General features: G+C 37.7%; 1 protein-coding gene across 1 annotated transcript; it reads right to left on the minus strand.

Moving 5' to 3' along the window:
- Positions 1-10,061: 10,061 nt before the first annotated feature.
- LOC108098173 (fibrinogen-like protein 1) lies at positions 10,062-12,638 on the minus strand. Its single transcript, XM_043209319.1, has 3 exons — positions 12,566-12,638; positions 10,262-10,751; positions 10,062-10,200 (listed from the first exon to the last, which is right to left on the minus strand). The coding sequence occupies exons 1-3, from the start codon at positions 12,636-12,638 to the stop codon at positions 10,062-10,064; spliced, it is 702 nt and encodes a 233-aa protein (XP_043065254.1).
- Between the last annotated feature and the right edge of the window lie 1,239 nt (positions 12,639-13,877).

The raw sequence follows: 13,877 nt of genomic DNA on the forward strand, positions 1-13,877 counted from the left end.
AGTCCCGAAACTGGACTCTTTCCCGCACTCGGATTCGGATTCGGGTTCGGACTCCCCGTATATATAGTGGGTATCCGGGTCCTGGATCCGGACCAACGACTGGCGAACATTTTTGCGGTGAAACGTTAATTTCCCACCGACCACTTTTCAACAGTTTGTCAACAGAAGCTGGCCAAGTGCGTCCAGCTTTGGTTTACCAATTGCCAACAATGACAACGTTTGCAAAACGGCAGTTCTTAAGGGAACGGCATTAAAGGATACCTCTTGTCAACACCTTGAATACAAAGATATAGAATCTTCCGAGCACTTTCAGATCTTATTTACATGTCTTGTACTTAAAGAAAATACAATATATTTATTCTTACAGTCAAGTTTTTAATATACTGTTGAATAAATAGTGTTACTCTCTTGTTCACCTCGAAATTAAATAGTTTTGCTAGCAGTTATCTATTTCCAACCTCTACATAAAACCCGCATAACCATCACATTCAAAACTAGAGGATATAAAAACAAAACTAATAAAACAAACCGTTACCTAGTTCAATTTCAATGCCAAACAATATACAATCAAAGGTATAATTATTTTTTTCTTTATTTAAGCATTTTTTGAGCACCATCGCCACTGCAGCCTTTGGCAAAAAATGTTGGGAGGTGGGGGAGGTTGGGAAAAGCGTGGAAACGTTGCTCGAGAGACGCAAATCGGAAAGTGTTTGCTTACACGAGCACTTTGGTAAATATCAATTAAAACTGATTCACTACCCAGCTTCAGAGGTACACATGTACGAGTGCTTTCCCTGTAGCTTAGGTTTGGTTAATCCAATCCAATCTGCAGCATTTGAATGAAATTTTTGGGTCTCTGCTTTGGTTCCTACTTGAAGGTACAACTTGATTTTGCTTTCGGTTCGTTTTTGTTTTATTTTTTCATTTGATCCCCCCTTGTTTGTGGCTTAAAAACTATTTTCCGTTGGACGAGTGAGCTCTTTTCCGTAGCTGTTAATTAATTTTCAAGCAGCACTTTGTTTGCTACCAGCCAGCTGGCCCACAAAATTAAGCATACGCCATGTGTTTACCAATGCGGAGAAACAATCGTGATGTAATCAACTGACTGCTCAAAATTAAATAATTTCATATTTGTTCACCTTTTGTGCTTGTTTTTGTTAAAAGCTAAAAAGCTAATATTTCTGACTTCAACATTTAAATCATTTCAGTTTTTGTATATCACAAATTTATTAGCTTAGCAAAAATCAGATTTCCAATGACTTTAATGTTAAAAGAAAATGCTTTAATAATGTTGCCATTTTCTTGTATTTGTAGACAATAAAAACATTTATTTTGTTCTATTTTTTTCGAGACCTTTCAGTCGCAGTTAAAATTTTCTTTCTGACTGGTTTGATCTGCCAAATGAATCGATTTATACAACGCGCACTTGAACTGTAAAATAAGAGAAACAGCGAGACAATAAACAATTCCGTTTCCTGTTTTCCATTTGCACTTTTCTACGAATATAAATATTCGCTTCATATCCGATTTTTGTTTTTTGTTTTTAAGCATTGTTTCCTTCGTTTCGCGGGTCTGCTTGTTATTATTACTGTTGTTTTTACTGTGTTTTTGTTGCTCCAACTGCGGTGCACCTGGATGTTCATGATTGCCGCGGTTACCATTCCCTTCGCCCATTTTAAATGCAAAGTTGGCAAGGCGAAAAAATAGTTAAAATAAAAGTATTCAAAATAGCAATGAACCTGGAACTAGTGCGCTTCACATATGGGGAAAACGAAATGCGGAACAGAATGTAAAGTGAAAGACTACAAAATAAATATGGGCGATGTACACTGATAAAAAGTGCTGTGTTTTCATTTTTAAGTCCCAAAATCAAGTAAAAAAAGGTTGAAAAATTGTAAAGCCACTGTTTTATTATTTATTAAATATAGTAAAAAATTGAAATTAATCATTCCAACATCATCATTAAAAATTTAATTTTTCTGCCTTTTGAGCTTAAAAAGTATGCTATGATATTTTCTCATAATTGTTTCTTTGTTAGGTGGGGGGAATCCTTCTAAATATGCTTCAGCAGACTTCTGTTACACCCACTCTTACCCCACCATTTTGTTTTCTTTTTTTTGATCCACCTCTGCAGCGATAGCTGAGAATTGATATGGTTATGGCAAGTCCATTATGCGGCTCACTTGGCACGGCATGCACAAGTTGGCATTGAAGTCGATAAAATGCAGTAATTGCAGCATATTCAAAATTTGTATTAAAGTTAAAGAAGAAAAATCATTAAGTAAGAACGTAATAAACTAATTACTAAGAATTTGCCATTTATTCCCTACCATCTAAAATTTTTCGCACCCACGTGTTCGCACCCAGAAATATGGCATAAACACTGGAAACGCATTTCAATTTATATCAATTTAAAAATCCTCGACTGGGAAAACGAGATACGAATGAAATCCGGAGGGGAAAGGGGGAAAGTGTCAGATGGTGCTAATAGGGCGACTGATATGAGAGCAAGTGAAAATATGCAGCTAACCGAAAAACCGCTAAGCACGCAGTTCCACCTCATCGAAATCCGGTGGAGGGATTTGGTTGGAAAGCCGCAAAAAGAATAACACATCACGCATACGACATGTTAGCCGCATTATGAATATTTTGTTAGCCATGGCGAGCGGTTGTAAATGCAGGTCCCAACTCCCGTTCTGCTCCCCTTTGAAAAACCCACGCCTGCACTCAATTGGAGCAAATATCAAATAGTCATAATCAACATTCAGCAAAAAAACATTGAAAACGCATTTTCATTCATTTGATTTATGAGAAGAGAGCGCGACAGTTGACAGTTTCGAGGGGGATATGGCTTAGTGCCAGGACCTCCCGCAGGAACCCATGGCTAATGCATCAATTATATTCCTCTCAGTGCATTTGATTGGGGGGAATAATGGGCAACTCGACACTTTGTGGCTGTCGCATTTTAATTGCCTGGCCAAAACGACACAGATACAAATGGGGAAAAACCCACAAACGCGCGATGTTACTATATGGAGAATATTATTATTATCGATATTGATATTGATTTCGAGTTGTTGCGGCAAATGCATTAGATAGCCTGTCCCTGTGTCTCTGACCACACGCGTTGCATTCAATTCAATTCCATTCGCCCGTTCGTTCGTTAATAACCGCAAATATTTTCATAATGCGCGCTTATGAAAATTTCGCAAAATTACCAGCAAGCGGAAAGTATTTCGCACACATCGTTGGGCGACGCTAAGTCAGCGAAAAATAAATGGAATCATTTCAGGGCGATTGGTTGGTATAAGGGCTTTATGACTATCCCCTAAATCTGCGAGAGATGGGTATATTCAAATGGAGAAATGGGCTTTAAAAATAATCCATTAAAAACTAACCTAATACGTTTAATTCGCAATATTTTGAAACGACCGCTTTGATAGGCTATTAATTTTTAAAAATATTGCAAACAATTATGTTTACTATAGGGTATTAATTATTCTACGACCTAAACTTGTTTTCAGATTTGAATTACAAAAATGTTAAAATGTTGTTAAAATTACGCTTGGATTTTAGGCGTGAATGGGCCGAAAGTGTTTTAGCAGATATTAAACAAATTAAAGAGCAATGAATTTTTCCTAATTAAATGATACTGATACATGTTTCCCTCAAAGCTAACAGTTTTTGAACAATAATTACCATTACATAATTAACAAAAGGAAATATTCCGAAGACTTTATTTCTGAGAAATCAATTCAAGGCAAATATTGCAGAATTACGGAGTAAAAGAAGATGGCTTCGGTGTCTGACTTGCCTTTTGACTTTTGTCGGTGGTTGTCGGCCGTAAATCAATTTTAATCAATTTTTTGTAATACCCCTGCCCCTCGAAGTGCTTAGACGTAATTGATTTCCCCGACATTAGTGACGCGAATCGCAGACAATCAATTGCGGAGAACTGCGAGGAAGGACTTGTGGGAAAATTCGAAGGGAAGAGGGAAGGGGGAAGCAGCCTGTCATTGCTCTGAGGCACAAACAAATTAAGGACAATTATTTCAATTAACCAAATGCAAATAAATCGAACCGCGTTAAGCAAACAAACATTTTCGCTCGCTGCCTTTGCTTTTGCCTTTGCCTTGGTTTTTCGTTCAGGGTGTGGTGTTCAATGTGGAAAGGTTGGCAAGTTGCCGCGGAAAGTGGGGAAAATTTTTCACTTTGCAAATGGCTCTGGGTTGGATTGATAATAATTTAGCCGGAGTTTATTTAGGCTTTAATTAATAATGAATTGAGAAACTCATTACGTGGCGGCAAACAAACGGTGCAAGGTAGATGCGAGGGTAGGACGATAAGTTACCACTAACTTATTAACTCAGAAATATATAAAAGAGTTAGTACCGGTTTTCTTATAACAATTTATGTTGAAATATGAAAAAATAAGAATCTTTCTTCTTTACATCATTATGTGTTTTCCATTTGATTGAAGAATACTATTCTTTGATTTTAAAGAAAGAAAATTCAAAATATTTTTATAAATATAATTTTATCAAATTGTCTTTAAATTAAAGTAAGAATCAAGCAGGGAGCACTTAAACCAATCTTGGCTGACTTAGCAGGGCAAATCATTGCTTAATATATGATTGTTGATTAGGCATAATCAATAGCTCTCCCTTCGCTAAATTTGCCCATAGCTGAATAAGCGTTTTGTCCCGCTCGACGCTAATTACGAAGGGGGAAACTTGCAGACCCCCAACGCTCGCCACTTCACTCCGAGGCTCCACTTCAGGTTCCGTTTCCAGTTGGAATAGGAATAGGAATAGGAATAGGAGAAGGATGCAGAACCCAAATTCGGGATAGAGGGACGAGTGGAGTGATGTCGAGTTGCCGGGACAACGCAGCTACTTAGTTAATGAACCTGTTGAGGTCGAGATCGCAGGCGCTCGACAGGCCAAAAACAATGGATGCCAACGGAATGGATGGCTGGATGGTATTCGCCACTTACCCCCGGTGTCCTGTGTATCAACAGTTGTACTACCGAGTGCTCTCCTCCAATTGCGATATTTGGCCATGTATGTACCGCTCGAAGAGCTTGTCTGTGTATTTGTGTTTGCCTGTGGTTTATTACGCTGCTCTTGGCAATTATATTTGTTACCCAATTAGCGTAAAATTGTGTTTATTGGCATACGACTGGGACCGCATTTCTGCCCCCTCACCTTCGATGGCAGTTACCTCCGCCCCGCATTGAATTAGCTAATGAAGTTGTTGTTGCTGCCTGCCAATTGCCCCCTTACAAATACCGCCGGAACACACACACACACACACACACACACACACTAACATCTGCAGGGCCGTGTATCTATTAGTTTGTTAACCTAATTTGCTAAAAACACCCACACACTGCTTGTTGCTTGAGTGGGTAGTCCAAAAGACCTAAGACTTTAGTAACACTCAAAGAAATGCAGATGCAATTACTATAATATAAAGAAAATAATGGATGTATAAAGCATTCTGTATAGAAAAGCTATTCATTCAAAAAAGCTTTTCAATTATTTCAGAAAAAATTAATTAATTGACAAAATATTTTTACAGAAAATAAGCTTTTATTCCAATTTTTTTTTAAGTGTCCCGCTGCTATAACTTGTTAGCTTCCTCAGTGGCCTCTCGCAGAAGCAGTTTCTCTGTGGCTGCTTTCGTAGGTGTTATGGCTAATGCCTAGATAAAATATCTCATTAAGTATTGTTGCCACTACTCGGCCGGTTATAAATCGCTTGTGGCCTAAGCACTGTCCCAATGTAATGTGTATAGTTGCACATTCGGGCAGAAGGCCCTGAATTATTCAATTAATGTTGATGGAATCCACTGGACTTGGTAACAGAATTCGCATCTTCAGTTGTAAAGGAAGTTACGAGAAAGTGTCACTAGTTCAGGCTAATTTTCAAAGTTCAACAAAGTTCAAATTATTATATTTAAGCATTCTGATATTTTACAGTTGATTTAAATTGCTGCCCTCAAATAAATTTAGTTCAGTCAAGTGGCCTGCTCTCAATTTCAAATTAAATTAAACCAGCTAAGAGGATTATAAATTGGCGCGATTGTTTGAATACGAAGCTTTAGACACTATTCATTGTATGTGTGTAAGATTGCTGTTACTGCGGACAATGTAAACGTAACTACTTAATTAACCCTTTGTTCACAGCCATGATGGTCAACAATTGCAGTTAATTGTTGGTATATTTGAACTGAAATCGCTTCCCAAAATAATTCTCTTAAATGGATTATCTTAAAGTACAATACATTTTGAATTTTCTACTTAAATACTGTATAGTAAGTATCTTTGGTAGAATTTCTACAATTTTCTCTACCACACTCTCTAATATTCTTATTTGCTTTAATCCACTTTAATTAAGAAAGGCTTTTTGTTTCTTTTGGCAACGTTTTTTTAGGACTTCCTTCCTCTCGCTAAGACGTTAATTTCTACCGCAGACTGTTGTTATTTGCAAAATAAAGGGGAAAATGCTTGCGGAGAAGACACATGATTTATTTGTACTCACTTGCGATGCGATGGTGTTGGGTCCTTTCAACCCATCCGCCCATCCACTTGTAGGCGCCGCCTTTTGTCTCCAGCTAACCAGACAATTATTTATTAGCTTCTCCCGGCCGTACACACATGGATGCCACTGTATCAGAGTATTTGTGTTAGCCTTGCTGTTTAAGACAGCTTAAGAGGAACATGTTGAAAAATTCATTTTCATGTTCGGCCGCAGCTCAAGCAATTTCTCATAAGAAAGCAAAGTTTTTCTTTTGGCCAAAGGAAAACAAAAGCGGAGCAGAGCAGAAAATTTAATTTGAGCTCCTTATGCGTGTCCTGGCATTCCAGTAAGCTGCTTAGCATATGGCAAATGGAGTATGGTACATGGCATATGGCGTTGACTATCTTGGCTCTTTCTCTCCCCATTTCAATCAATCACTGGGCAGGAAAACATAAAAAGAAGAGCTTCAAAAGGGGGGAAAGTATTTAAAACGGCAATTACATCGGGAAACGGACAAGGGAGCGCAAGTAAAGAGCCAGCGTCGATTTTATTTGTGGATGAAGTTCACACGGTTGAAAAGGAGTTGGCCTTTACCTTTGTCTTTTTGTAAATCATTAAGAAATGTGAGGTATGTTCCTATATGTTTAAAGTTATCTAAAAAAATTTATATTTCATAAAATGTTTAATGAAATATTTGTATTCTATTGCATGAAATCATAATTTTTTATAAACAAATTTATTATTGAGCTCCAAAATATTTTGGAATGTATCCCTTTTAGTATAAATTCAAAAATAAAAATTATTAAATAAACTTGAAGATATGATAACTTTTAACTATATTGGTTCCTGTTCGTGAAAACCCAGGATATTTTTTAGCCGTTCGCTTCCGCCCAACTTCACAAGCTGACCATAAAACAGCTTTAATGGCGGTCGTTTGGACTGAGCCTGGTCCGCTCCTTTAGCCGGCATTTAACTCCTTCGCTCATTTATCATGCTTTGAGAGCCTGCAGCGCCAGATGAACTTCGTCTGTGTGTGCGGCCTGCATTTAACTTGTACATATGCATACCATATACACATTGATATTGGTTGGCAAACATTTTTCGCCAAGTGCTCGCCGACCGGCTCGAGTTAAGCGTTTCGTTTATATTCCGCATATTTTTTTATTGGCCATATTGCGAGCATTTCATTTCAATAACTCTCGCCTCTCCGCCATGCTTTCTCCGCTTTCCCCGCTTTCTTTTTCTCCCCTTCCAGTTTTCAGCCCCCTTGCCACAATTGCTTAAGTCGTAATCATGCTGCAATATGGGTCCTTAAAATGATGGACCTCATATATGCACATGAACGCATATATCCGCGCTGCGTGACATTTTGGTGTGTGCTTGCTATGAATTTATGGTCGTAAATTAATTGCGTATACGTCATGTTTGACACACTCATTTGACTTCAGCCAACAGCTCGGTTAAGTGGAGTTGCATTGAAGTTTCCATGGTAATTTCAGTCCAAGATTCGGTACTGTATTAATCTTTAGCTGAAGTTATCAATACTGAAATGGTTTCTCTACCCTTTGCCGATGATGGGGCAGCAGAACGTGGTTTGAATTGACTCCCAATCGAGCAAATATTGAAAATATGTCGACACTGCGTGAGCAGGAAAATAGAAAAAAAAGAATGGTGAAACTTGAGGAAGGAATGGAAAATTGCTTGGCATTGGGATGCGGGTTAAATGTGTTACGAGGCAGCTGGAAATCAACAAACAGCAAACAAGAGAGGCGAAATGCATTCGACGGGATGTTCCACATACGCATCATCAAAGGCGCAAATGCAACTTCCGTTTCCGTTTGCTCACAAGGCGAAATGGAAAGGACGAAAGGAAGTGGAGGCAGGATCCCCCGAATAGTGTCAAACACAATGCTTGCTGAACACTCAGCTCGGCTGATTGCAATTGCTTTTCCTTGTTTGCAAACACACTCATCTCTATTTGTTTGCTTAGCCAGGAACTGTATTTGAATATTTCATAATTTGCGAATATGTATTCCTGTTCGTTTTGAATATAGATACATCCTCTCCACTCCGCTTTCCACGATCTGTTGCTGTTGGAGTACGTGTCTGTGGCTTAATTTGTTGCAAATGTAGTTTGTTTTTCAATTAGCAAACACTTCCATTCCACTCCAACCGAAAGCTGCCTAGGAGAGCCACTAATTGGTATTTTATCTTTTAATTTCTAGCACATTTTCAGCACACACACAGCCTGATATAGATATAGAATTCCCAGCTGGATAGCTTAGAGACACTTGCTACGTTTTAGTTTTCAATTGTTTGTCTGGGGATTTTCCAAATGCTCTCAGTCTGTTCCACTTCGACCCCTTTACCAGCTTTTCCCGTGCATTCCCACTCCTCGGTAATTTCCATTTCCCACAAGCATTTTCCATCGACTGCATTTGCACTTCGGTGAGCCGCATAAATTATTTTATTATTTAGCTGTCGCATTAATGCCAATTGAATTTGCCTGATTAGAGAATCGCTCTGATGGAATAACAGGGGAGAGGAAAAAAATGTGAGTAATGAGTGACACCATGCTTATTAATTGTGTTGGCCACACTTTTCAGTGGTTTGGTCCCTCTTAAGGGATATTTATTTGATAGATTATTGGTAAACATTGAAACTTTACCTGACAACAGTAAAAAAAGGTAAGTTTTTAAATTTTTATATGCAGTTATTCGTTGTGAATCTCTTACATTTGTGTCAAGTTAAATTAGTATATCAGAATGGGTAAAAATTAAAAAATATATATATATTATATGTATGCTTGTATATTTTTAAAAAGCATCATCACTACAACAAATCAAAGTTTTTACTCGTTGCGTTTAAGCGGATTATTGGCAAATTGTTGTCATACTCAATGATGATCATAATTAGTTAGACGTCGATAGCTTCGCCTAATTATTTTTCCCCCATTGAGTTCTTTTGCCTTCAATTTTTTTGACCTTTTTTTGTGCTTAATAAAAATAATTAATAAATATATGCCTGGTTGCATCATATTAATAATTGTCATAAAAATTGGCTAACCGCATTCAGCACCAACTTCTCTGACACGCCCCTTTATCCGCCCCTTTAGTCTGTGTTGTTTTTGCTGTTCGCTATGACAAACGATGTGACAATTTAAATCTATTGGGGCAAGCAGTGTGATAAATTGGCATCAGCGAACAGGGCATCGTACGTTTGACAACGTAAAAATAATAAACCAGATGCAAAAAAAAAGAAATATGTATACATATAGAGTGAAAAATGCATCAGACAACGGCAAAGAATCGAGGCCAGCAGTGAAACACTTTAGCCTGACACTGTCAATTTGGTATTAAAATATCGCCCAGAGCTTCATTTAACCAGACAGTTGATCCAAGGGCTCAAAAGATTCTGCATATAGTTTTAAAAGCCACATTGCCTAACCTAATAATGATTTCAGTTCTTTGTTATAATTTCCACTTTATCTGTTATGTTCTTAGTAAAGTAAATGGATACAATATATGGTTTTTTAATTTAGGCCTTGGGTCTTATCATCATTTCAGCGAAGGTTAAAGAGATTGTCCAGTCATCATTTTGCCAGGATCCCCAATGAATTCCATAAGTTTTGCCGCTTTCCACTCGTCCATCTTTGTAGTATTTTCCATTTAGCATGCTATAGGTTTAAATACTACAATTAATCTGGATCATTTAGTTTGTAAATTTAAAGTGCAAACCTGTAGGTGCAAGCGTAGTACCACCAACCACCACCGTGAGTAACAGCGCAACTATCTCTACTTCGGTCATTTTCCCGGTCAAATGTGCTGAACTTGTACGACTCTCGTGATTTTAGAGAGTCTCCTGCTGTTCCTGAATATTTTCCCACTGATATCAGCTTAAAGGACTCCGCTTCGCTGCCAATTTTAAAGTCATCGTAATGAGCGAAGCTAGTGGATCCATCGATTTTTCCAAGCTTAATGTAAAGTTCGTGTGGTCGAGCCGAGGTCATTAAATGCAGTTTTTGCAGTCCAATGAAAAACTCTCTACTCAAGTCACCGAATCCATTCTTATAATCGGTCCAGTTTCTAGCGAAATTTTCCGATCCGTCGACTCGTCTCTGAATTACCGTCCATCCGGTAAAAGTTAATTCGCAAGGCACTGTAAAAGGTTCCGATCCCGGTATCTTAATTTTGTATATGCTACTCTGATTGAAACTGGGACATGTGTCTAAATACTGGTTTTCGTTCAATTTTGTTTTTAACAAATAAATACTATTTTTAAGTTTCGCGATCTCATCACTTTTGATTTTCAACAGCTTCTCAGCTATTTGCAACTGACTATCTTTACTCTGAAAAGAATCTGATGTAGTTGTTGTTGCTTCTGCACCGAAAATAGGTATGTTTTCCAGAAGAAAAATCAAAAAAAGCACTACAACGCACGACTTCATTATATTGGGAAAAGAAATTAAGACTTAATTCAATAAAGAGAGGGTGGGCTGCTTTTATAGCCTGCTTTTAGATAAGGATTCGGGTTCAATTAAAAAAATCTAACTGATAATGTTTTACATAGGCAATATATACATATTACAATTGAGATAATAAAATGACTTCGTCGAAAAAGGTCAAAGTTCTCAGATTGTGTACAGGATTATTCAGAACTGAAAGAATGATAAGTACACTCTGAATAAAAAACTGCTTTAAGCATAATTAATATTTCCATCATAGTTAAGTTTAATTAACAATGTTACTATTTTTTCCATTACCGATGTTTGTTTGGATACTCGCATATTAACTCATTAATTTATTATGATAAGGCTAATAACAATTTCCGCTCTTTTCCCTTGAATTCCCACGGGGCACACTTCACCTGTGCTATCTGGGGCCAATTTGCTTGTTGCCTTATCAATGTCAAACCTTGTGCAACAACAAAACTATTTATAAACAAATACGGCGAAGTAATAAAAACAATTTCGTTTTGGGTAATTTTTAGAACCACCTCAACATCGAGGAAAAAAGAAAACAGAGCTGAAATTTTACTAGCTTGGCACGCAATGCGTTTATTTTTTTTTTTTTTTGGTTTCTCGGTTAGTTAGTTCGTAATTATTTAAATGGTACAAGATGCTCCATAATGATAACACTTCAGAACCGGCACGTTTCATTGGTTTCCTGTCCCCATTTTTGGATATGGGGTAAGGGGACCCAAATTAATTGCCGCTGTAGTTTGGCTTCGGTTGTCGGTTCTCGGCATTGGACCCGGCTTGTCTTTCAGTCCGGCTAGTTAGTTTTGCTTACTGGTGGAACAGTTGTACTTGCAGTCACTGTTTTCCCGCTGTAAGCTGTGTGGGATTTTATATGGCGAAAAGTTTGTCGGAACTGCTTATCGGAAGCAGCAGAAAAGTTCCCAAAAAGCCCGCAAGTGTGTGGTAATAAAAAGTTTTCGTTTTTGTCTTTTCTCCCAACCATCCATAACTACCCAGAAACGTTCGTTATGCGACTTAATTGTTAGCTGTAAAGATTTACCATCACAACAGTTTTGTTTTCATTTGGGGGAAGATAAAATATGAGGAGCTTCGAGGTTTTTCCTCCCCACACCAACTGAAACACCCTCGTCCTGCATTGTCTTTTTGCGCTTTTTAATGTGCAACTCTTGCGGAAATGCTTTTGTTTCGCTCATTAATTTAAGAAAGAATTTTATTCAAAAGAAAATTTGTATAAAAAACCATTAGATATTTATAAATTTTTTTTTTAACTGCTTTAAAGGGGCTTAAGAAATATATATTTAATTCCTTTGTTACTTTTTTAAAATTGTAATAAATTTAAGATTATATTTAACTTATTGTTTTAATTTATTTTAACCTTATACTACACATTAAACTGTTTTATCAACTCACCAAAGTTGGAAAGCTGCCAAAACTCTTGAGGATAGAGCGATCATTAGCTGAGGACCGAGCGTTGCACACTTTTAAGCTTTTCTGTATGAATAATATTTGTGCAGTCACCGCGAAAAACAGAAAGTATTAACCAAAACAAAGCACCACCCACAGATGGCAAAGAAGAGGTTGTCATCGCTTGTTTGCTTGTTAAGGTTGGGCTCTTCTTCTTCTTCTTCCGCCATCCTGAGATGTCCTTTTCCTGGAAATATTTTGTGCAGCTGCACTTAAACATAAAGTAGCAAAGGTAAACACAATATTAAAAAAACAGGGGCCACGAAAAAAAAAGCGCGGCTCCAAAAAAGAGAGCGGGACCATTAAAGTGCAGCTTGTGTTGGCAGAGGATGTCCAACCAATAAAATACAAGAGAAACGGCAAAAAACTGCGCAAAATTATATATGTATTATGGGGATAAATATATTATGCACTTGCAAAAAACAGGATCTTTTTAAAAGTGAATAAATTCCTTCGTTATCAAAAATTCAAACTATTGAGTAACGTAATATAAATACGTTTGAAAGAAACAATTTATTATTATACACACAAATTACAGAATTAAATAATATAGTATTTGCCGTGCACGTCAGCTTATGTTTATATATACGTAGGCACACCAGGTGCACTCCTGCGTCTGTGTGGGTTCGTCCTTGTCCGCATCCCAGTGTGTCTGTGAGGCGCATCCGTTTAGGTTTTCCAACAGGAGCAGCAGAAGGCGCAGCACTCAGCGCTGGGCTACACACGTTAATGTTGTCCAAGTGCCGTGCTAAATTATGTATGTGCCCAGCATGTGTGTCTGTCTCCTTTTCCAGCGCTGGTGGAAAAGGTGCCCCGGCACCTCGTCCTTCGCCAGGACCTGTGTGCAAATAGTTTTTCAAAGTGCTTGAAACGCGTGCCGCCAGACACCGCAACTGTAATTATGTTGAAAGTAAAAAGCACCTGAAATATTAACTACTGACTTGCGTTGCTTTTCCACATGCTGTGCTACGATTACTTAAATATTTAAAACAGCTGCAAATAGTTGAAGACTATTTTGATACCTTTTCGGCGACTGCTAAATGATGGAAAGATTTACCTTGGAAATTAGTACCTTAAATGAAAAAAAAGTAACACATTGCATGTTCTTTTATAAAGTGTTGGATTAGTTGTTTGAATATTAGGATTAGATTGCCTCGAACTAACTTAATTCTTTAAGCGAAAATCAACACATGTAGCTAAATGGATTCCTTTGTAATGCTTTTTGCTCGTATCGACTGTTGCCTTTTTAGCCAAGTTCACAGCCAACTAACTACGATTTTACTCGGCGCGCTTTCGTAAATTGAAAAAAGTCGTATATTTTCGCAACGACGTGGGTACACAATTCCGCCCACTTTCAACTTTTCATTTAGTCAGTGGACCAAGCCAGTCTGCTAATAGAAATGAAAACA

Source organism: Drosophila ficusphila, unplaced genomic scaffold (assembly GCF_018152265.1).
Source record: "Drosophila ficusphila isolate 14025-0441.05 unplaced genomic scaffold, ASM1815226v1 contig_797, whole genome shotgun sequence".
Lineage (NCBI taxonomy): Eukaryota > Metazoa > Arthropoda > Insecta > Diptera > Drosophilidae > Drosophila > Drosophila ficusphila.

Excerpts from the sequence above, each read along its gene's own strand:
- LOC108098173 (XM_043209319.1), bottom strand. The coding sequence starts at position 12,638 with ATGGCGGAAGAAGAAGAAGAAGAGCCCAACCTTAACAAGCAAACAAGC. Across the intron at positions 10,752-12,565 it reads CAACCTCTTCTTTGCCATCT|ACACATGTCCCAGTTTCAAT; the intron begins GTGGGTGGTGCT and ends ACCAGTATTTAG. Across the intron at positions 10,201-10,261 it reads TACTACGCTTGCACCTACAG|CATGCTAAATGGAAAATACT; the intron begins GTTTGCACTTTA and ends TTAAACCTATAG.